Source organism: Carcharhinus amblyrhynchos, chromosome 15, assembly GCF_965287045.1.
Source record: "Carcharhinus amblyrhynchos chromosome 15, sCarAmb.v2.hapA, whole genome shotgun sequence".
In the NCBI taxonomy this organism is placed as follows: domain Eukaryota; kingdom Metazoa; phylum Chordata; class Chondrichthyes; order Carcharhiniformes; family Carcharhinidae; genus Carcharhinus; species Carcharhinus amblyrhynchos.
The window spans coordinates 62,794,457-62,819,331 of record NC_137338.1 but is presented as its reverse complement, the minus strand read 5'-3'; the positions used below and the strand labels follow the sequence as shown (position 1 = coordinate 62,819,331).

The 24,875-nt window shown below is 45.9% G+C and overlaps 1 protein-coding gene across 4 annotated transcripts in view; it reads right to left on the bottom strand.

Moving 5' to 3' along the window:
• Positions 1 to 1,100: 1,100 nt before the first annotated feature.
• nhsa (Nance-Horan syndrome a (congenital cataracts and dental anomalies)) overlaps positions 1,101 to 24,875 on the bottom strand; it is a 482,186-nt gene continuing 458,411 nt past the window's right edge. For 3 of the 4 annotated variants that reach the window (XM_080204037.1, XM_080204039.1, XM_080204040.1), the window contains 4 exons: positions 21,229 to 21,360; positions 14,788 to 17,856; positions 13,338 to 13,458; positions 1,101 to 5,881 (listed from right to left, as the gene is read on the bottom strand). In XM_080204037.1, coding sequence (XP_080060163.1) covers positions 5,302 to 5,881; positions 13,338 to 13,458; positions 14,788 to 17,856; positions 21,229 to 21,360 — 3,902 coding nt within the window. In that variant the 3' untranslated portion in view covers positions 1,101 to 5,301. The remainder of the gene's footprint in view (positions 5,882 to 13,337; positions 13,459 to 14,787; positions 17,857 to 21,228; positions 21,361 to 24,875) is intronic. The other variant, XM_080204038.1, reaches the window with a different exon arrangement.

The window sequence follows — 24,875 nt, the reverse complement described above, 5'->3', positions numbered from 1 at the left end:
TGTTTTGGAGTCAGTACTGCAAAGGTTCACTCACTTGATCCCTGCAATGAAAGGATTGTCTTCTGACGAGAGGCTGAATGAATTGGGCCGATATTCTCTGAACTTTAGAAGAATGACGGGTGATACCACTGGAATGAACAACATTCTGGAGGCGCTTGGCACGATAAGACACTGAGACTTTGCTTCCGCTGGCTGGGGAATCTAAAACCTGAGGCAGGTTGTAAATGTTGATCATTCAGGCCTGACATTAGGAGAAAATTCTTCACTCAGAGGGTTGTGAATCTTTGGAATTCTCTACCCCAGAGGATTGCAGATGCTCCATCATTGAATATATTTAAGGCTGAGATAGATACATTTTTGGTGACTTGAGGAACCGAGGGATATGGGGAGCTGGTGGGGAAATGGAGTTGAAGCCCAAACTTACCCATCTTATTGAATGATGGAGCAAACTCAACAGAATGACACACTCCTGCTCTAATCCCTTGTGTGCTTGCTTGTCCCAACTCAAACTAGTTCATAGAAATCCCACAGCCGAAGGAGGCCATTTGGTCCATCGAGTCTGCACTAAATCTCTTGACAGAATAACTTACACAGGCATTTCCCTCGCTCTACCCCTGTAAGCCCACATTTCCCGTGGCTAATCCATCTAACCTGCACATCTTTGGACTGTGGGAGGAAACCGGAACAACCGGAGGAAACCCAGGTGGAGAACGTGCAAACTCCACACAGTCACCCAAGACTGGAATCGAACCCTGGAGCTTTGAGACAGCAGTGCTAACCACTGCGCCACCCTGTTAATCTTACTCAGACCAGGGATCCAAACTGGATCCAAACTGAAATCTTCCTGCCAAATAAAACTGCTTGCTCCAGTCTGGTCATTGCAGTTACAGTGCCTGAAATATAATAAGAACATTCTGTGAATCCTTGCTCAAATATAAATAAGTTTTCAAATCTGAGAGGTAACAAGTTAACCTCCTGGCCTGTGTGTAGAGCCGATGTAAAGTGTACATTAAGCTTCCCATGTAGATCCTGCTGAATCTACAGGGGTAAGTGTGAAATAATTCAACCATTGGAAAGAAATAGCACATTTTCTGCCGATCCAATGCAGTCACATTTATTGTCAGACTCTATGCACACTGTCAAAGCAGCCAGACTTGGCTTGACTGGCCAAAATGTATTGTACTTGGGGAGAATTCACAGGGAAAGTTTCACAATCTTTACTAAAAATAAATACAAGACTTAAAAGTGTTGCACAGCTCTAAAATATACAAAGGCTTAGAAATTAATTGTAAACTTTGAAAACATTTTACAAAAAAGCATCTCGGCATTTTAAAAAGTCCATATTTACAAATATTACAAAAAAATTATAAAATGGCTGCAAATCCATAAACCATTCTTGTCTTCCAGATGAACTGGTTCTAGGTACCAATACAGTTACACTGTAACCTTCTTTTATATTTATTTTTATACAATAAACCAAAACCTATATTTTGTTAACTCTGCCATCTATGCAGTTAAAATGCATTCATTCAACCTTTGGCAAAAACCCTAGGCATATTTCTTTTAAGGGACCGTATACATTATTGATTTTAAACTGTGCAGAAACCTTGTAGTTGTCTTATATATGCCAGATAAACAGAAAGAAAGCCTATATATAAATTAGAAATCATCAGATGCTATAAGGAAGCAGCTGCAGAACTTCAAACACTCACTTATCTTACACTTCAGTGCAAACTACAGAACACACATATTGGAATGATGGTTCACGGAAGTAATTTATACAGTATAATTAGTTCACCTTTGTTCAGAGATGGCAGTGGTGTCAGGGCATTCAGTAACTGTAAAGAGTGCTTTAAAAAAAGCTAAGCAGCTTCTCTTGTAACTATGCATCATATATTTTAACAGCTGAATTGTCCAGAAGAATCTTCTTGATTCCTAAATATATATTCATGTAGCCACTTGTTCTAGGGGGGAAAAAAAGAGATGGCGCTAGGCTGCTGATGTTGTAACTGCTTGTCAGCCGATATATAAACTACTGCTGAAAAACACTATTGCTGGAATTCTACCACCCCGCCTGCCACTGAATTGGAATGGGCGGGGGGTGGACAACGGAAATGTCTATTGAATTCAGTAGGAATTTCTGGTCTCGCTCGAACGAGGCAGTAAGATCCCGCCGTAGTTCTCTTACACGCTCAATGATTAAAAACCTGTCCGTGTCGTTTAATTCACATCAATAAAAAGCACTCTCATTACCCAAGAAAATGTGCTTGTTTGGGTTATTCAAAATAATAAAAGTAAAAGTACTGAGGATGCTGGAAATCTAACATAAAACACTGGAAAACCTCAGCGGCTGGAATTGTCTGGTCGCTCCCCACCAGTGGGATCTTCCGGTCCCACCGACGGCGCCTGCTCCCCCACCCCTTGCTGGGGGCATCCCCAGCAGTGGTGGATGCGAACAGCAGGAAAACCCATTTACAGCAGCGGAGCTGGAAGATCCTGCTGCCAGGCAATGGCAGACCAGCACTGTCACCACAAAACACCCTGCCACGGGGCTGGGGAGGAGGTGGAATATCCCACCCAGCACATCTGGCAGCATCTGTGAAGAGAGAAACAAAGTTAACATTTCTTCCTTGACATTAGCTCTGTTCCTCTCCTCCCCAGATGCCTGTTGAATTTTTCCAGCAACTTCCAATGTTACCCCAAAGAATGTTGGGTTTAACAGACAGGAATTAAATATTTGACATTGCAGAAGCAATCTCATCAGTAGGCAGGAATTCCCAAACTGTTAAGATATTTTATGATCCCTTCCCCATCATCCCACCACCCCCTTAGTTTTTATGTACCCAGCATCTGAAGAAACGTGATTGATCTTTGTTGGGGAGGACCATTTTTTTACTGGAGCGTTTCCCTTGAAATTTTAACATTTTATCAAGTGCTGATCAGTCTCGCTGGGCACTTTCTGTTCTTGTTTCCCGTTTCATCATTTGCATGTTTTCCTGTTATCTTTTCCTTGTGTGTTCATTGCTTTTGCTGAAGTGCTGATGTGGTCAGATATGATTAGCTGTAACAGGCATTTCCTTCTAACTGAAGTTGACCACAGCTAATGAGTAAAGACTCATGTAAAAGAGATCAACAGTGCTTTGTTCTATGCTGTGTACCTCACTGAGCTGAAGAGGATTGTTCTCAAGACTTGTGCGTGGATATCTTAACATACACATTGCCCTCCTGCATCTTGTCAGCTTGATGAAATGGAATTACTGTCTTCTTGGCAAAATTTTCTTTACTGAACATCTCTGGATCAATCTGCACTTTAATAATATCCCATTTTCTTACCCATTCGCATATCATTCATCTCTCACGGTTACTCATTCTCGTCTCACATTTTGAATATTGCATTTTCAATACATATGAAATAGCTCCTCCATCTTATCCTTTTTTTTGAGTTTACTCCATCACCAATTCCTTCGCAAACCTATGGCGGGGGTATAATTTTAAGCTAACTTGCTGGGAGGTGAACCCCTGGATCAGTGCTTTGATTTCTCCTCCACTGTTGCTCTGCATTGACAAGTTGCTTCGATTAAAATTGGCCCCCACGCACATACTGCCCTTCTCTCCCATTTTACTGAAGAACTTAAAACTACAAAACTTTCTTTTTCAGTTAATTCCATGTTAATCTCATGATATTGATATCTGTACATTACAACTTGTAGCTTCAACAAAATTCACTTTAAAGTCTTTTGTCACCCAGCTTTCTTCAAAAGGTTCAATTTTTTTTTTCACTCCCCCACTGCCACCATTGTGGTTCCAAACATTCTTATATATCATTTTAAACTATGGCATTTTTGCAAACATGCAATTCTTGGTGTCTACACATAAGTAATCCAACTTTAATCACAAAAATAATCATTTCCTTAAGTTCCTTTTTTATATTTGTACAATATAATGACCTTTAGTAAGTTTGAAAACATAATATTTCTCATGATTAGGTAGTACAGTATTAATCCTCTCGATGTAATTCTATTTCCACTGTACGCAGCAGAAGTTGATTGATATTTAAACTATAATGGAAGACTGCTTGAGCAATGCATAATTTTTAAACTCTTAGAACTGGACAATGGTATTAATTTGATTTAAATATCCATGTATCTATAAAGATGCTGTCAGTCTTTTAAAGATGTAAAAGTTATTTTTCTTTCAAACTAATTATACAGACAGGGGTTGGAATTCTCCGATCTCTCCTGGTCCCGCTGATGAGAATGGAGATTTGGATGAGCGCCCAATTCCTCATTCTCACTGGCAGCAGACCGGAGAATTCCAGCCAGGGTACCTCAGTTGTGGTTTGCGAATGACGAGATGCCACGAACACAATGTGGCCATTCTTAGGAATAATATTTTGGCTATATTAAGAGCTCGAGTTAAGACAGTAAATAGAATTTTCCCATCCTGCCCGCCACAGGAATTGTAGCTGGTGGTTCACGGACCATGCAAGGGTCTGTTGATCTTGGGTGGGACTTTGGGGTGAGCACAGCCAGAAAATCCCACCCAGTTTTTGCAAGATATGTTTTTGAAAAAGAAGAATTTGCTCATGTTTATCCACATAATGGTTGTATTAGCCTTCAGGATACAGGCCTATTTCATTCCCAGGACAGACTGATGGTACAAATTATGAAGAATGTGCATTGCCCAAAGGATTAATATTTATTTGAAATTGACTAAAAATGATGGTATTTACATTAGTTTCAAAGTCTGTGCTACGCATTTCACAAGTATTTCATTTCTTGTTTAAAAATTCATCACTCAGTTGGAAATACCAAGAACTGCACTGTACAAGTCTCACAATCGTCCTATTGCTTAAGCAGCCGTTTAATCAATCTAGGAAAACAACACCCCCTAATAGCACACAAAAGGGAACAACCATGCATACATCCTTGCAAAGTTCATCAGAGACCCTTAAACAGAGTATTTGCCCAAATTCATTAAGGACAACTTTTGCTTTCTTTTCATTAAGAAGTCAGAACTTTCTCTTTTCATAGTTTACTCTGGTTACATTTCAAAATGTAGCTTATTTAATCAAAATATGTGTACACTAAAATGATTGAATCATTAATAGTTTTGGAGGAGCAGTGAAGGGATCTCGTATCTCAATATCTTTTTTTTAAATACTTTGGGCAGTAGTCTGTTTTGTTTTCTTATTTATTTATGACCTGCCATGCTTTTGAAAAACCTTTCAGTATAAACATTGCTAAACTAAACCACATGCACATTTCTGTTTGCTCTATAGCTTGTTGTCGCTCCAGATTGTTAGTGTGTGCCCGGCGAGTTCCGATCATCATGAGGACTTCCGTCCGAGTTCTCTGCTTCCCCCTCGGAGATGACTTGCATTGGTGCGCTGTGAAGGCGGCTGCGCACGCTGTAACGGCTGCTACCCGCCGCAGGCGGGGCTCGAGATCGACTTGGCCGGGAGGAGAGCGAGGCGGAGAAGCTGCGGGAGGAGATTCCTTCCGTGCTGAACCTTGGGGAGCATGGTGCGACGACGGGCGACTGCGTTTCACATCCAGAAGGGAAAGGGGGAAAGTCCTCGGAATCTTTCGCCTGCTCTGAGGAACTGTCGCCCGGGGATTTGGGAGATACCGGACTTGCAGATTTCAGTATTTCGGTCGCAGATAGTCGATAGTTGGAGTCCGATCGGCTGCCTTTCTTAAGCAGCAGGAGTTTGAACTCCTCGTGGGAGGTGTTGGATTTGCGGACACTCCTGTAAATAGGGCTCGGCTGTTTCTGAACAGCAGGAGGAGTTCCAGGGGAGCTGCCAGGGGATGGTTTTGGTTTGTTTACATTCGGCCCTTCGTCGGAATCTTTCCTTCCCAGAAGTTTCCTCTTTGATCTAGAGGGCAAAAGCAAAACAAAAAAGAGGTAAAAATTCTAGCGTTAGTTGCACAATATGCTGTTGGCTAAAATGGGGGTGTTGTTACCCAATTCAGTAATGACTGGGAAACAGGGGCCACGATTCTCCCTTCCCGATCCGCAGCTTTTCCGGCAGGTCGGGATGGGAAATGCACGTGGCCGGCCTTGTTCCGGGATTTGCGCGTGTGCTGGGAATGCATTCGCACCTCTTGACAGCCGGTGAACTGAAACAGGCCAGAATATTCTGGAAACCAGCGAGAAGGCAGGTAAGTAATTTAATCTTTTTTTAATATGTTTTAAGTGTCTTTTAAATCTAACTATCGGGAACCTAACAGTTCCTGATTAAATCTCCCACCCCCCATCATTCCGGCAGGATTTAGAGTAGCTCCCCACGTTCAGGGAACTAGTAGGAGACCTCGCTGGAATGAAGGGGTGGGCAATCAGGGCCCCCCAGTGGGTCGAGCGGTGGGCGGGGGGGGGTGGTACCCCCTGGGCATGGGCACCCTGGCAGTGCCAGCCTGTGCCCCTGGCACTGCCCAAGGGGCAAAATGCCTGTGTCCAGGGCATTGCCCAGCGGGCAGTACCAAGGGGGTGGGGCCTAGAGGTGATAGGTGGGGATGGGGGGGGGGCGTCCTGCTGCCAGTTTGCATTGGGATCGATCTGGGATAGAGGGAGGGCAATGATTGGGGGGGACGGGAGGGGAATGGGTTCGACATCGGGATGGTCCAGTACGAGGGGGTGGGGGCAGGGCTGGCCTGGGGTTTGTTGTGGGGTTCATGGTTGGCCCTGGGTTTGGTGGGGAGGGGGGTGTTGGGTGGGGGGGAGATGTGAGGGGGGGAACTGGAGGGTCAGCGAGGGTCCCAGGCTGGTCAGCGATTGAGCAAACGGGGAATCTGACAGATCGGGGCCACTGCGCATGCGCAGAGTTCTCCAGAACTGTCAGATTCTGGCACAAATAGGCCCCCATATCCCGGGTTTTTATGATTCATGATTGGGACCTCTGCATTGCATAGAGTGCGGACGGAGATTCGAGTGAGACGTTGAACTGACAAAACAGTCGGGTTCTAGAATGGATTTCCCGCCAATTCAGTGCTTTTGGGAGTTAACAACTCGGGTTGGATGCATTCCTGGAAGTTTGATCGCCAATCTTCTACCTTGCCACCCAGTCAAACAGTCGTTACATCCTCATCTGCAATATTTATATAGCTTATAAAGAAAAGAAGACACAGCATTTTTAATGCCCCTATGATATCTCGCCTGGGTTTCTCTCAGAACGCTCCTCAGGGGACTAATTCAGAAGGACAATCCTATAGGGTTGATAACCCCACATGGGAAAAGACAGTGGGGTAGACGACTGGTTTCCAAATGAAATTTACGTTGGTGATTAAACGAAGTTAAACAAACTGAGGGACAAGTCAAAAGAGCAGCCCCTGACAAGGTTACTGCTTCAAACAAAAAATGAAAGGCAAAGGAAACTTAAAACATGAAATCAAAGTGTGATTAAAGTGGGTCTATAAAACACCCCAGTCCCTGCGGTGCCCACTGGGTAGGGAAGGTCTCCAGATCCAGGGTAATCCACTAGGCACTTGGTTTGAATCCCACCATGACAGATGGTGAAATCTGAATTTAATTTTTTAAAATTTGGAATTAAAAGTCTAATGATGATCATGAAACCGTTGTTGATTGTCATAAAAATCCGGCATATCTTGTTCAGCATCTTGTTTGCTTTCTTGCATTTTTGTAGGAACTTGACGTCTGTGTCGATATGCGTGATCTTCTTGGAGATCTGCCAGCACTCGGAGCTGGCAGTTTGCAATGTCAGCGGTAGCCATGACATGAAGATGCTGGCGTTGGACAAGACGTGCCAGATCTCGACACGGATGCTATCGTCTCATGTGGGAACACCATCCATCAGATACACAGTACATACTCTTGCAACTTGCCCAATGTTGTCTACCTGATATGCTGCAGGAAAGGATGTCCCAAGGCATGGTACATTGGGGAGACCATGTAGACACTACAACAATAGATGAATGAACACTGCTCGACAATCACCAGGCAGGAGTGTTCTCTTCCTGTTGGGGAACACTTCAGCGGTCACGGGCATTTAGCCTCTGATCTTCGGGTAAGCGTTCTCCAAGGCGGCCTTCATAACACACGAGAACGCATTCATTGAGCAGAAACTAACAGCCAAGTTCCACATGTGAGGGCAGCCTCAACCAGGATCTTGGGTTCATGTCACACTATCTGTAACCCCCACGGCTTGCCTGGGCTTGCCAAATTTCACTAACCGCCCTGTCTGGAGACAATACACATCTCTTCAACCTGTGTTTAACACCCTCTGCACTCATATTCTCTGTACCTTTAAGACTTGATTACCTGTAAAGACTTGCATTCCAACCATTATCTTGTGAACTGAGTTGGTGTCTATATATGCCCTGTTTATGAACACAGCTCCCACTCACCTGATGAAGGGGTAGCGCTCCAAAAGCTTGTGACTTGTGCTACCAAATAAACCTGTTGGACTTTAACCTGGTGTTGTGAAAGAACTTTTGGCATGCATGTAGTTACATGCTCTGGCCACTGGGTGACAGTATGTGCAGCCTTTCAAAGAGACTGGAGGTCATCTTCCTTTACGATTGAGGAAAGGATATTTTTTATCCTTCTTGTTGCGCAATTATTTTATTTACAGCTGTAACTTAATGGGGGGGGGGGGGGCGGGGTGGATCTTACCACCCCCCCCATCACTTTCCCCTCATCCTCTCGGTTGGCATGTTTCCAGGTGGGGGAGGTGGTGGGCGGAAGGAGGTGGGTTTGCACGTAAAATAAAGGAGGCCACCGCGTCCTGCCCACCCCTGAGCTGTCTCCCATGTTACAGCAGGTGGGTGGGTAAGCCCATTCGCCAACCTTAGCCCTGACAGGCCAACTAATGTCCAGGTAGGGGCCTCATTCCACCTTCGCCACAGGGATATGGTTGGGGACGGTGGGATGAAGGAGTTCTAAAAACACAAAGGAAAATGAGAGTCTACTTTGGCGGAGGGTGGGGGAGGAGGAGTGGAGTGGGTGTGCTCCCCTGACCTCCAAAACTCCAACCCCCCAACCCCCACCGGGCTAATGGGGGAAGAGGCCGACTGCCACTCTGCAGCAATAAATGGGGAGGGAGTGGGGGCCCACTGCCACTCTGCAGGTATCAGTGGGTGGAGAATGGAGGGAGAGGGGGCTCTCTGCCACTCTGCAAGGATCAGTGGGTGGAGAATGGAGGGAGAGGGGGCTCTCTGCCACTCTGCAGGGATCAGTGGGTGGAGAATGGAGGGAGAGGGGGCTCTCTGCCACTCTGCAAGGATCAGTGGGTGGAGAATGGAGGGAGAGGGGGCTCTCTGCCACTCTGCAGGGATCAGTGGGTGGAGAATGGAGGGAGAGGGGGCTCTCTGCCACTCTGCAGGGATCAGTGGGTGGAGAATGGAGGGAGAGGGGGCTCTCTGCCACTCTGCAGGGATCAGTGGTGGAGAATGGAGGGAGAGGGGGCTCTCTGCCACTCTGCAGGGATCAGTGGGTGGAGAATGGAGGGAGAGGGGGCTCTCTGCCACTCTGCAGGGATCAGTGGGTGGAGAATGGAGGGAGAGGGGGCTCTCTGCCACTCTGCAGGGATCAGTGGGTGGAGAATGGAGGGAGAGGGGGCTCTCTGCCACTCTGCAGGGATCAGTGGGTGGAGAATGGAGGGAGAGGGGGCTCTCTGCCACTCTGCAGGGATCAGTGGGTGGAGAATGGAGGGAGAGGGGGCTCTCTGCCACTCTGCAGGGATCAGTGGGTGGAGAATGGAGGGAGAGGGGGCTCTCTGCCACTCTGCAGGGATCAGTGGGTGGAGAATGGAGGGAGAGGGGGCTCTCTGCCACTCTGCAGGGATCAGTGGGTGGAGAATGGAGGGAGAGGGGGCTCTCTGCCACTCTGCACGGATCAGTGGGTGGAGAATGGAGGGAGAGGGGGCTCTCTGCCACTCTGCAGGGATCAGTGGTGGAGAATGGAGGGAGAGGGGGCTCTCTGCCACTCTGCAGGGATCAGTGGTGGAGAATGAAGGGAGAGGGGGCTCTCTGCCACTCTGCAGGGATCAGTGGGTGGAGAATGGAGGGAGAGGGGGCTCTCTGCCACTCTGCAGGGATCAGTGGGTGGAGAATGGAGGGAGAGGGGGCTCTCTGCCACTCTGCAGGGATCAGTGGGTGGAGAATGGAGGGAGAGGGGGCCCACTGCCACTCTGCAAGGATCAGTGGGTGGAGAATGGAGGGAGAGGGGGCTCTCTGCCACTCTGCAAGGATCAGTGGGTGGAGAATGGAGGGAGAGGGGGCTCTCTGCCACTCTGCAGGGATCAGTGGGTGGAGAATGGAGGGAGAGGGGGCTCACTGCCACTCTGCAGGGATCAGTGGTGGAGAATGGAGGGAGAGGGGGCCCACTGCCACTCTGCAGGGATCAGTGGGTGGAGAATGGAGGGAGAGGGGGCTCTCTGCCACTCTGCAGGGATCAGTGGGTGGAGAATCGAGGGAGTGGGGGCCCACTGCCACTCTGCAGGGATCAGTGGGTGGAGAATGGAGGGAGTGGGGGCTCTCTGCCACTCTGCAGGGATCAGTGGGTGGAGAATGGAGGGAGAGGGGGCTCACTGCCACTCTGCAGGCATCAGTGGGTGGAGAATGGAGGGAGGGGGGGCTCTCTGCCACTCTGCAAGGATCAGTGGGTGGAGAATGGAGGGAGAGGGGGCTCTCTGCCACTCTGCAGGGATCAGTGGGTGGGAGCCCGTTGCCACTCTGTAGCTATTGGTGGGGCGGGGGGAGGAGGAGGAGGGAGAAGGGACCTGCAGCTACTCTGCAGGGATTGTGAGGAGGAAGGAGCCCGCTGCATCGATTGCAGTGGAGGGAGGGCGGCGGCTCCAGAATCGGTGGGGGGGGGGTGGGCAGCAGGTCCACGATCAGTGGTGGAGCGGGGTCCGTGATCAAACTGGGCAGCAGATGGGGGAGTTATATTTAGGCCACGGGCCCCCCGCGATTGCATGGTCGGTGGGGGGAGGTGCTTCAGGCAGTTTGCACCAGCAGAGACCTAACAGATCTTTCTTTGCTGTCAAACCCCTGCTAATGCGCATGTGCAGCACATGGGCACGACCTCCCTCTGCAGGGTTTTGGGTGCCCCCACCCACTGACAGCTTCTGCAGCAAGCAACAGGTTCGCTGATATTTGTGCAGGCAGAGTGCTTATTGGGAGGGGTGGGTGAGGGGTGGGGGCGGTGCTGGAAACGCACCCAAAAGTCGGATCTGAAACTCACCTAATTTCAAGACCACCCAGTACTTAGATAGAAATGGTAAAATCACCCCCTTTAAGTCTGGTCTCCATGGATCTTTTTCTGGAAACTCCCTTGTCGTTCCAATAATGCCCTCTTTGTTGTGGTGCTGCGGAGACTACATAGCAACTGATTAAACAGGCTGAGGCCTCCACCGATTCTCCCAGTGGCAGGATTGGAAAGGCCACCATCTGAAAAGTCGAATCCCTTCTGTCTATGTGAACTTCCTCTGTTGCTGTGCCCGTATTTATACCGGAAGCTGCCTCCGTGGTTCGTCATACTGTAATTCCAGCCCAATGCCAACAGGGGTGCCACACACACAACCTCAACCCTGCATCTCCCAGATCTTCAGCCTGTCCTGCAAGTAGAGGAATTCTGTGTCGCAATGGTGACACAGTGGCTAACACTGCTGCCTCACAGTATCAGACACCCGGTTCGATTCCCGGTTTGGGTCACTGTGCAGAGTCTGCTCATTCTCCCCTTGTCTGCAGGGGTTTCCTCCTGGTGCTCCCGCAGTCCGAAAGATGTGCTGGTTAGCTGCACTGGCCGTGCTAAATTCTCCCTCAGTGCACCCAAACAAGCGGTGAAATGTGGTGACATAGTAACTTCAATGCACTGTTAATGTAAGCCTATTTGTGACACGAACAGCTAAACATTAAACTTCAACTTTTTTTTGCATTGCAAATGGGCGCATGTGGGGCAGAATGTTTTAAAATAGAGACTGGATTAGGCCTGCATGTTCTGATCCAATTTCCTGCTATCATCTTACTCCCTTGGAGTTGAAGACTGTGCTGCCCGTGTGAAACATCACAAGAGATTGAGCTGTTGTGATGTTTCATTGAGATATTATTAAAAACAGAGTAACTATATGCTTTCTTTAATGTTTTCTCATTACACTTGCAAGAATTATACTCTTAATGTTGCTTCTCTTTTACAATATTAACATATTTCTCCTTACTTGTTCAGGTTGCATTCATAAACAGTAAATTGCAACTTGAAGCAGTGACAAAAATCTTACTAGTAAAACAACGCAATACAGAATCAACTAACTTGTCCATTTTTTTCCCCCAAAATGTTTGTGTCCACATAGTTTTTCCTTCAGCCAGTTACTGTACACAGGAATAAAGGTGTTTCAAATAAGGTTTGTAAGTTAGAGGGAGAATGTGCAATTAACCATGTGTGACAAGGCAAGAATGTGGATGCAGTTAAAGATAAGGGCAAAAACTTAACAATGATAGGGAGCAATGGACTCAGGTTAAGAACTAAGGTAACGGAAGTTCACAGCTTTGAGCAGATAAGGATGCATGAAGCAGCATTCTGACTGAGAGATGATATCAAAATCATTCTCTTTCCTAATCTGTGCTCCATCTCACATCGTGTATTCCTTCAGGCAGAGGTTTCCTTCGAGTTTCCACCCACAGTCCAAAGATTTGCAGGTTAGGTGGATTGGCCATGCAGTGTCAGGGGGACTAGCTGGGGTAAATGCATGGAGTTATGGGGATAGGGCATGGTTGAGATTGTAGTCGGTGCAGACTCGATGGGCTGAGTGCCCTCCTTCTGCACTATAGGATTCTATGATTCTGTGATAAAACTAATTGTCAGTTTGTTTCTCCAAAAGAGTTCAAAACAAGGTGAAGTAATAACTTCACATAACTTGTTGCCCCCGACTCTTGGTCCCTTTAAATTTTCTTTGATAATGCTCCTGTGAAGGGCTTTAGGATGTTTATTAAGCTGAGGATTCTACATAAATGAAAGCTGCTGTGGTTGAATTGATCCTCTTTCCATTAGCTGTTCTTTGTCATCCATTTACAAAGTTATTTATTTATGTAGCTCTGGTACACAAAGGGAAAAGTTGTTATTTCTTCATCTCTTCGCAGTGGGTAAAAAAAAATTTGCTTTCAAAAATCAATGAGAACAATTCCTTTGGCATTGGAACAAATCTCCCACAACCTTGTTTCCGAATCCTTTCAGCAGACTTATATTCCCTATCACGACTTTTAGCTGTCCTGAAATAAAAAGAACCTGCAATTCACATGAGAAATGCCATGGGACTTCAGTCCTTTCTATCAGATAATTTTGTGGACAAGTACAAGGAAATATTTGTAAAAGATTCTGACCTGTGAATTACAGCGAAAAGGTCCTCTGTGGTGCGGAGTTTGTTGGGTAATATGAATACATTATCTTCATTAGTCTCAAGATCCACTGGAGAAGTCAAATAACTCTCACCCTGTCCCACATCTGTGTATAAGAAATACAGGTGGCATTTCCTTAGTCATTGTACTAAAACTTATTTTCACAGGCTTCACAAATCTTTCAAGGAGATTTTAGTGTGGTTACATAGGAAGCTTTAAAAAGAATGTATAAATGATCTGGCCTGTGTAGCATTTCAAGTTAATCACCTGACTGACACGAGGTGCTTTGATATTCAATTAAAATCAAAACGTCACAACGGTCTGGCTGCCATATAATCTCAGCTGCAGTGGGTATCAGTCACATCTGTGGAGAGCTTGAGTGTTTTTACGGGAGCTGACTCACATTGCCTCGTATCTACGACTGGGATTACAACAACAGTACACTTCTTTATGATCTCCGTTCGAGGGGGCAATTAGGGATAGGCAATGAATGCTGGCTCAGCCAGTGACACCCACATCTCATAAATGAATAATTAAAAAAAATACAATAAGTTAATGTAAAAATTCACACTTTTTCTACAATTTGGGACTATATTCCAAAACTTAGGGTGAGATTCTGTGTGAGTGGATTAATCGCACAGTGCAGGGGGGGAGAGGGTGGGGGGGCGGGGTGTGGTTTTATTGCAGCAGATTGCCCGGACATAGTGAATATTGTAAAATTGGACCAGTCATGAGTGTGCACCCTCAAGTAAACCTGCTTGGATTCCTCCCACTCAATTTGCCAATATTTGCTTTGACTATCCAATGCAGCCCCAGGAATATCTCCCTCTCCTCATTACATGCACTGCCTCTACAAATAGACTTCTCATCCTTTCTTCTCATACATCTTTGAATTTATTTGCAACTGTAGTGAATTTTCATGTTCACTTATTGCAAGGTAGCCATAATTCTAGTTCTGGCGAGAAAGATTTGATGGCCACTTGTTAATGAATGAAAGAACAATCTCGAAGAATACTGGCATTATATTTATGAAGTTCATCTTACACCCAGAACATATAAAAACGAATATATCTATGCGTATCCCATGCTTGTTTATTGCCTGTGTATAATGAGATCAAAGAAAGATCAAATGGGATCAAGAGATGAGAAATGGGAATCCCTTTAGTGAAAGGTCTGAAACAGTCAATTTATATTGGGGATTTGAATGTGAATATATCATGCTTATTTAATGCAAATTATTAGGATTGATTTGGTTGTTTTTATTATGGAGAAGTTACACTGGCCAAAAATAGTCTGAAAATAGTCAAGCTAGGTGCCATGAAAGATAACTTTCCTGAGGACACTGACACATTGCTTTTTCTCACTGTGACAAGCAATGAGAGGTTAACAATCTCATCTGAAAATCTGATCGCAAGTAAAATAAAATAATAGTTACCCAAATGCTCTTTGTACTGCCCACTGCTCAAACTCTCACATAGAGCTTCCACACTTCTTTTGCAATCAGTAGCACTCTCTGGACAACCATCTTGCATCTTTTTGGTTTTCTCTTCCGCGCTGCCTTTATCGAGCCTTTGTGCACTTATTAATTCTGACTGAATTCCGTCATCATCCCTGACTGAATCAAAATCAAGTTTTCTTTCCAATTTCTCCGCAGTTGCAGGTACCAATACTGTTGCCGACAGGCTTTCTATAACTCTGTTACATGGCGAACGCACCCTTTCTGGGTTCTCTTCATTCCCTGTCTCCTGTTCAAATACCTCAATCTGTAACTCTTTACTGGAATTCCGCAAGTCTTGTTCCATTTCTTGTGGAATACTCTCCTTCACTGAATTCTTTTCGAGGACATATTTGGAGCCTGTATGACAGACTTCTGTTGCAATCATTTGGTCATCTTCAAGTTCTGTGTTCCGTGGGCACTCACCCGATACTGTGAACTGTGTTAGACTCTGTGCCACTGTCGAGACTAAGGGGAGAGGTGTCACACTCTCTTTACTCAGCGTATTTTCTAAACAAAGTGCAATATTGCTTTCTAAATGCGAAACGCTTGGGTTTGTGTCAGTGGACGATGATTTTTGTAACGGTTGAGGGGCGCTGAAACTTTCGCTGCACTTGTGTGTCAGTGGTGTGTCATAACTGTTTGGTTCAATTCTACCCGGTGCTGTGATACTCTCCGTGTAATTTGGTGCTCCTGTTATGTCAGGTTCTTCTTGGCGTTCTTGTTTGGATTGCTTGGCTTTGCTAATGGAGCGAAGTTGGACAGACTGGAGCACGGATGGGGTTATGCCAAGGGAAACCGGTGCAGGGTTGTTGGTTTGCTCAGCTGCCTCTATCAATTTGTTCTGGTTTGAGATCTGCAGCTGGTTCCTTTGAGAGAAGGGCTTGCTTTTAAATAGATTCTGAAGAGCACTTAGGTCGAGATGTGTTGGAGGTATTGTTGGTAGTTCGAGGTCTTTCTTTATGACATTCACATCCCTGGTGGAAGACTGCTGCAGCGAAGACCTTCTCTCTGGAACCTTTGGCTTTCTCTTACCGCTGTTTGGAGACAGGGGGCCGGGGAACAGGGGTGTCGGCAAAGTGGAGGTCGGTGTGCCCGACTGGCTCGAGTAGCCGCTGGATGGCGACGCCAAACTGGCCAGTTTATCGGGAGAGGACAGCTTGAAGTCATTCTCAACCGAGGGGAGAGATGGAGTGGTGGCTCGTGATTCGGACTGGGAAGTTTGTGATTCTGAGCCTTCTGGAGACTTTGTGCACTCGATCACAGTTGTACCTGTCGCAGTGCTAGAGTTCGATAAAGACCTGTAGGGATCATTTGACTTTAAGTCATTCAAAAGCCAGAGTCCGGCATAATCTGACTGCATGGTGCTTTCATCTTTAAATGAGGGCATGTCTGAAGGGGTGAACTGAGGGTCTGACAATTCATTATCCATTGTATATCCGCTGTGACTGTCCCAAGGATTAATCTTTTTACTAGATGGCACGCAGCCTTTGAAGCTGTCAGAGGCAGTGCTTAGGTCAAGTTGCAAGGCTTTCTGTGTATCTCTCGGTGATACAGTCCTGTCCTGCCCATTGTGTGTCTTTGGTTCACTCGGGTCATTCTCGTTGGTACAACTTGGGTTTTTTCTCAAGGATGAGCTGCGTTTTGGTGGGGTTGGTTTCGCCTTTGGTTTCTTGAGTGCAATGCTCTGACCCCGACATTTCTGCTTTCTCAGCTCCGGGGGATCCCGTCGAGGGAGTTCGCCAAGTTCTGAAGCATTCTCCGCGCTCTGGATGCCGTCGGAGCTTGTGGATGCATAGTTAAATATATAGTTCCTGCTAGTTCTTAAGCCACAGTCAAAGTGCATGGAGGTATAGTACCCTTCTGTATCCACAGAGAAATGAGAGCCTGAGTCAGTTCTGGAGGAGGATGGTCTCTCGACAAAGCTGTCACACGTACCCATGCTTGCAAAACTAGGACACCCCAAGCTGTTTGTCCTTGAATGCCTTGGACTGAAGTCTCGATGGCACGATGCATCGTGGCAATGGTGTAAATAGTTCCATTCAGCGTCGCTTGTGTTACTGGTGTTGAGGTCTTCGACAACGTCCGTCCCTGTGGAAGTGAACGAGTTTGCCCTGTGACCTCTGACTTTATCCCCTTGGTACGTGTACTGTTCCAGTAAGAAAGCGGGCAGGTCGTAGCTTGTGTGCGCAGGCGTATTGAGCGATAGCTCGGAGTCACAGTGTGAGGATCCTGTCAGTGGAGGTGAAGATGCCGTGTGAACCGTCTCTGATGTCTGTGAGGGGCAGGTGGAGTTGCTCCCGCTCCAATTGCCACTGGAGGACTGATGGTCCTCCTTCTGATCGATCTGACTGCTGAGGAGAACCCCCGCGCTGGAGATGCTGTTGACGGGACTCCCGAACGTGTCAGAGTTTGAAGAGATCTCACTATTCCCCGCGTCCCCCTCCGGCACAAAGTTGGAGATTTTGGCAGCCTGACCTTTGTGTTCTGGGTTCTGTTGCGGTTGAACGGTAACCCCCTTGGAATGATGCTTCTGCGGGTTCTGGATGAACAAGTGCGCCTCGTCCTCCTCCTCCTCCTCCTCCTCCTCCTCCTCCGCCATTTCTGGGTTTGGCAAGTACTTCTCAGGAGTCCCCCTCATGCTCTCCACGCTGCCTTCCTGACTCAACTGGCCAGAGAAGAGCGACTCCCGAATGGCCTCTCGAGACAGGCTGCGCGAACGGACGTGGCTGTCCATGGGTGTGAGAAACACGGAGCCTGAGCCGTCCGTCAAGGTGGGGATATTCCCGGTGGAATGGGACAGCGAGGACGCGATGCTGTTGCCGCGCTGGGCTCGGATCCGCCTCACCGAGGGCGCGGCGATGAGGAAGTCGTCCGTCTGGCACTCGGAGTCCCTGGTGCCGGATCGCTCGCTGGTCGAATTCGCCTCCACCCGGTGGAAGTCCAGCTCGGGGTTCACGTGAACAATCACGTTCCTTTCTCGGACCATGGAAGATTCATCGGAATCTGCTACCCAAGTAAATACAACACACGGTTCAGAATTAGACCCTGGCACGACGAAGGAATTTAAGCAATGACTTGAAATTGCCTGGGAGCCGTTGGCTTTCTGATGAGCAGTGAGTGGGGGTGGGGTGGTGAGAACGGAATGAAATGGGATCTCATAACACCAGGTCCAAAACCCATTTCCTGAGTTCCATTGACCCCTTGGAATACTATTATTAAAATGGGAGCCGGCACTGGCAGGATCATATCTGCTGGAGTTCCTTCCACTCCGCTGTCCCCTGTCCCAATTGAGCCAGGATGTGGATGTGCTGGCGTTGGACTGGGGTAAACACAGTAAAAAGTCTGACGACACCAGGTTTTAGTCCGACCGATTTATTTGATAGTAAACGCACAAGCTTTCGGGTTAGTCCCGTCGTCAGCCTTCGTCACCCGACGAAGGGACTAACCCCGAAAGCTTGTGCGTTTACTATCAAATAAATCGGACTAAAACCTGGTGTTGTCAGACTTTTTACCCAATTGAGCCAGACATAGGCAAGGTAACAGCAGTTCATTGCAGCCCCGTTAGTGGTTTGAACAGTCCACAAGGTGAAACACTGCCAAAGTCGTAGTGGTTCTCTAATAAAGGGGACGAATTTCACATCTGGCCACACTCTGCAGTTGTTCCTAATAGTTTTACCCTCAAAGCCTTTGCGAGAATTAGATTTTGCTCCCCACACAGTGGGGAAGCACCAGCACTCTGGGGCAGCTAACAGGCTGACTCGTGTCAACAGACTGGTCTCTGCAATGTCAGTGGGTTCCAGCTTACGATTCTCCCCCTTGCCATCATCTGAGTGACAGATTGGAGTATTTGAGGCCAACTTCTTCATCTACAAATTTAGATCAGGGAAATTAGAGGCTCCCACAATTTGTGGCCACCTCAGAACAGAAAGAAATCAAATAATAATAGACTGATTATGGCTCCCAAAGATGCCTTGACCAGTGGTGGGTAGGACTTTGACTCTTAGTCAGAAGGTTGAGAGCTCATTCCCACTCCACAGACTTGAGTACAAAATTCTGGCTGATGCTTCACTCGATGCTGAACTGAGGAGTGCTGCTTGATAATGTTGAACCTTCCACACACCTGACAAAGGAAGAGTGTTTCCAAAAGCTTGTGGGTTTACTATCAAATAAACTGGTTGGACTTTAACCTGGTGTTGTGAGATTTCTTACTGTGTTTACCCCAGTCCAATGTCAGCATCTCCACATCATGATAATACTGCCTTTCAGGGGTGGCCTGGTGGCACAGTGGTTAGCACTACTGCCTCATAGCGCCAGGGACCCAGGTTCAATTCCGGCCTTGGGTGACTGAGTAAAGTGTGCACATTCTCCCCACGTCTGCATGGGTTTCCCCAGGGTGCTCTGGTTTCCTCCCACAGGCCAAAGATGTTAGGCGCATTGGCCATGCTAAATTGCCGCTGAGTGTCAGGGGATAAGCAGGGTAAATATGTTTTACAGGGATAGGCCCTGGGTGGGGTCGTCAGTGAAGGCTTGATGGGCCGAATGGCCTCCTTCTGCACTGTAAGGACTCTATGATTCAGGTGAGACAGTAAAGAAGGGCTCTGTCTGTTCTCTCAGATTGCATAATTTTGAGGAAGAACGGGGCAATATTTAGCCCTCAACTAAAATCATTAAAATATACAGTGACTGTTACAATTCTGTCTGTGTGATTGTCCTGTGCCATTATGGGTGGGATTTTCTAGCTGCGCCCATCCCAAAACCAGAAAATCCTGCCCGAGCTCAATGGAGTCTGCACAGTCTGCCAGCCCCCTGCCCACTATGATTCTGTGGTGGGAATGACATCAATGACTACACTTTAAACATACCCCAAGCCCTTTGAGATATCTAGAGGTTGTGAAGGCTGCTTTTTAAACTTTCCACTTTTCTATGAAATGTGAGACAATCTACCCTGATTTAACTCTTATACAGTAAGAAGTCTCACAACATCAGGTTAAAGTCCAATAGGTTTATTGTGCTTACCCCAGTCCAACGCTGGCATCTCCACATCATTAACTCTTATAGTCATAAATATGCATGGAAACAGGCCCTTCAGCCCAACTTGTCCAGTTTTTACCATTAAGTTTGTCCCAATTGCCCATGTTTGGCCTATATCCCGCCATGCAATCTTACCCATGTAATTGTCTAAATGCTTTTTAAAAAACAAAGTTGTACCCGCCTCTACTACTGACTCGAGCAGCTCATTCCAGACAGTCACCACCCTCTGCGTGAAAAAAAATTGCCCCTCTGGATCTTTTTGAATCTCCTCTCTCACCTTAAACCTATCCTCTCTAGTTTTAGACTCCCCTAAAGTTGTTTACTATCTATCTTATCTGTGCCCCTCATTATTTTATAGACCTCTATAAGATCACCCTTAAGCCTCCGATGCTCCAAGGAAAAATGTCCCAGTCTATCCAGACTCTCCTTATAACTCAAACCATCAAGTCCTTGTAGTATCCTAGTAAATCTTTACTGCACTCTTTCTAGTTTAATAATATCATTTCTATAACAGGGTGACCAGAACTGTACACAGTATTCCAAGTGCGGCCTTACCAATGTCTTGTAGACCCTCAACAAACATCCCAACTCCTGTAGTCAATGTCCTGACCAATGAAACTAAGCATACTGAATGCCCTTTTCACCACCCTGTCCACCTCTGACTCCACTTTCAAGGAGCTATTAATTTGTACCCCGAGATCTCTTTGTTCTATAACTCTCACCAGTGTTCTACCATTAACTGAGTTAATCCTGCCTTGGTTCACCTGCATCATCTTGCATTTATCTAAATTAAACTCCATCTGCCATTCATCAGCCCATTGCAATTCTAGATAATCTTCTTCACTGTCCATAGTGGACAATGCAAACTTACTAACCATATTCCTAAATTCTCACCTAAATCATTGATATAAACAGTAAGAAGTCTCACAATACCCCCAGGTTTAAGTCCAACAGGTTTGTTTGAAATCACGAGCTTTTGTAACGTTGCTCCTTCATCAAGTGAGTGAGGCAACACTCCGAAAGCTCGTGACCCCAAGTAAAGCAGTTAGACTTTAACCTGGTATTGCAAGACTTTTTACTGTGCCCATCCCATATAACTAACATAAATGACAAATAACAGTGGACCACCCAGAACAGATCCCTGAGATACACTGCTAGTCACATGCCTCCATTTTGTCTTCGGTCATCAAGCCAATTTTGAATCTAATTGGTTACCTCACCCTGGATCCCGTGAGATTTAACGTTATGCAATCTACTCTGTTTAAGTTCGGCTTTAGGGTGTTTTTTAAATGACGAAAAACTTAGCAGAAAATATTTCTAGCCAGGTTTGTGGTTTTAAATCTTTACCTATTTCCTGCTGCACACGTCTGGGAATCCCGCTGATAGTTTTCCGCCTTTTTAGCTTCCGTCTTCGCTGCAGCACAGATTGAGGATGGACAAAGGAATATCGGCCAATGACCTGTCTCTCAAAACCCACTCCTGTAATCGAGAAAGGATCCAGATAACTGTGCAATCCATAGCATAATTTCATAAGCAATTAACAGTAAGCTGCTAGGCTTGTTTAGCATATTGGCACTAAGATGGAGAAACCTAAACCAATATGCCTCAATTCATATTGTATATATAACTTCCATAGGCATAAAAGGACTGAAGCCTTTCCTCAACATTTTGCCAAAGGCTCACAATCCACATCATTAAACTTTATTTCATCTGCACAAATACAAACACTTAATATGCAATTCTAACACCTTCTGCTATTATTAACTCCGGCCAAAACAAATATTTTATTGGAAATATTTTATTAATATGGAAATTCAGACTTTGTTCAGCATTAATTGTTCATCAAAAAAAAAAGCTTGGACCTCAGAGAGCTAATTCTTAAAAATCTTGGAAAGGCATCAGTTTGCTCTGGGATAAACATGAATTTTCTTGCCTCTGCTGAATGGGTTGGGCGGTAGTCGGGCCTACTCAACTGACAACCCGACTACCAGACTATATAGAAAGGGAAAGTCAGCTGGATGCCCACTGGGGCTACATGGGTGAGCACATGTAGTGGGATGCCAGGTCAGAGTAATGCCGGGCTCAGCTGACAACAATGCTCCTTACACTTGAACAGCCCACTAATAGGCTCAGACGCTATGGTTATGTTCAAGAATGGTACGTGAGGCTACCAAGACCTGTACTCCATCTTTGGTCACCCATCCAGAGTACAACACTGGGGAGGGATGCTAAAAATATCAAAATTAAATAAGAAATAGTTAAATGTGTGGGGAAGAAAGGTACACTGGTTGACTTGTCGTATAGCCACATTCTACACATTAAGTATTTTCTAGGTTATTTGTTCTCATTGAGCAAAATCCACCATTCAATTATATTGAAAATCAGGGATAATCCATGTCCCCCAGCATAATCCTTACCGATACAGATGGGGCATTGAGAGATATATTAGCATAGATATATTGTTCCAGTTTGAACTTGAAGCATTGGAAAGGGACAATCCAATAATCCAAAATACCATTTTAAACAGCAGCTAAGGGACCAAGCAGCTTCATTCATTTGTGCGACTTGATGGGCAGTAAATTAATAAGTTATGAAGTTCACAAATCACTTGTTTGTAATGCTTGGAAATGGCTCCTCGGTTCTTCCGATATGTAAAGAAGCTTAATATCTTTACAAAGAAATAAGGCCCAAAAAAGGCATCACCCAGTGTGGCACTCCCAGGAACTTCCTGTGGAAGTGGAGCACCAGAAACTGCTTGCACAAACCCTGTAGCACAGTGGGATAAAATGAGGGATCTTTGAATGGGACTCCGATCATGAAAGCTCATGACAATGATTGGACTTAGTTGTGACATTACTCCTGCCAGTAGTGATTTGAGTAAAAAAGTAATTAGATAGTCATAATAAAGTGGTCTGCCACTTTCTGACCAAGGCCATATACACATAAAGAACCAGAATGAAATGCCGGAGGAGGTAGGTTGCGTGTGAAACTGCACCTCAGACTGAGTCTGTGCCTTCAGACAAGGAGGTGAATTTTAAAGGTTGGAATTTTTCAATGTTTGGTTAAAACAAGAATCTCACATGGTACACTACATTTATTGAGGTGACTGGCAATAGAAGGGGAGATTTCCTCTGCGTGCAATGTTTGCAAAATTATAAATTAAGTACAGGGTTTACCATTTCAGTACGCCTGACTGGAGATTACTGCAGCAAGCTAAGACTTCTGTTTTAACCACTCCGCATACAAACGCTGGAACGGTTCCCAGAACACGCAATTTGGAAAAGACCCCAACTATCTGACAAAGAGGAAGCCACCCGGAAATTTTGATAAGAACCTGGATACTGCAGATGAATTTAAGTTTTTTAAAGTTTATTTATTAGTGTCACGAGCAAGATTATATTAACACTGCAATGACATCCCCTAGTCGCCATACTCTGGCGCCTGTTCAGGAACACTGAGGGAGAATTTAGCATGGCCAATGCACCAAACCAGCACATCTTCTGGACTGTGGGAGGGAACCAGAGCACCTGGAGGAAACCCACACAGACATGGGGAGAATGTGCAGACTCCACACAGATAATAATCAAGCTGGGGATTGAACCTGGGTCCCTGGCGCTGAGGCAGCAGTGCTAACCACTGTGCTGCCCGTTTCCCATTGAACCTAGGGTAGATGTAACAAATTTGTACACACCTCTGCTTTTAGTCAGTAGTGAATTTTACCAAAAAAAAAACTAACTTAATGGAACAGGTTATTCTTCTGAGTACTCTGGGTAGTTCTGAGAATGAGAGTGTCACTGTGACCTGACACAATTTATATTCTATCACCACAGCCATCCATTGCTTACATTAAATAGAACCTGCCATCCTGCTTGCTATATAAGGCATTGCATCAACTGTCAAACCGTTCAAGGTGTTTCCATGGCATCTGTGCTTGTGACATCACTTCAAGCATCGATGAGACCAGCATTGTGCAAACGGCACAAAGGTGGTCAACTATCTCCAGATGAAGTAAGTGCATTTATGGTGACCTAATCAGACTGGACAATAGATGTCCTTTAATGACAAGCCATGAAACTTGGGGACATCTTTAAATGTACAGTGCTTCTTCCTTTATTACCAAACTCGGGTAACTGTCTGAGTGGAGTCTACTCGTCCTCTCCGTGTCTGCGTGGGTTTGCTCCGGGTGCTTCAGTTTCCTCCCACAGTCCAAAGAAGTACAGGTGAGGTAGATTGGCCGTGCTAAATGACCCCTTAGTGTCAGGGAGATTAGCAGGGTAAATGTGTGGGGTTACGGGGATAGGGCCTGAGTGGGATCGTTGTTGATGCAGGCTTGATGGGCTGAATGGCCTCTTTCTGTACTGTTGGGATTCTGTGATTAAGCTATGAATTACTATGAAGCATACATTGGGAATTCAGAAACAGAGGTTTCCATGTCTACATTTCTGCATCCAGAATGGCCGGAAAATTAAGCAGGGCGCACCAACCTTGGAGCATGTATTTCCACAGAACACAGCCCGTGTGTGCAAACGGCCCCATGATCACAGGTTGGAGTATTGTTATTTTGCAAAGTGTCATTCTCTTTTTCTGTTTTTGTAGCCAATTCCCACCTTCCCTCTTCACGCGGTATAGAGTCTTTTCTGGGATTTTTTGAGTTTTGGTACCTTCGTCAAAGGCCTTTATTTATAGCATTGTATTCACCTCAGCACTGAGTGCTGACAAGCTATTTAACCAAAGGGGACATCACTATCCAAGCCCTGTCTTGTCCTCAACTGACAACCACTAGCAACAGTATAGTATATAGTGGACACAATATATCACAGGCTGCTTTTGTCCACTTCCCAAACAGGAACACCGAGGCCAGTTGTAGAAATCCAGAATTAAGAAAACTTAATAGACACTTAAGACAGGATTTTCCAGCCACACTTGCCCCAAGACTGGAAAATCTCGCCCAAGGTCAACGGACTTTTGCACTGTCTGTGTCCCACTACCGATTC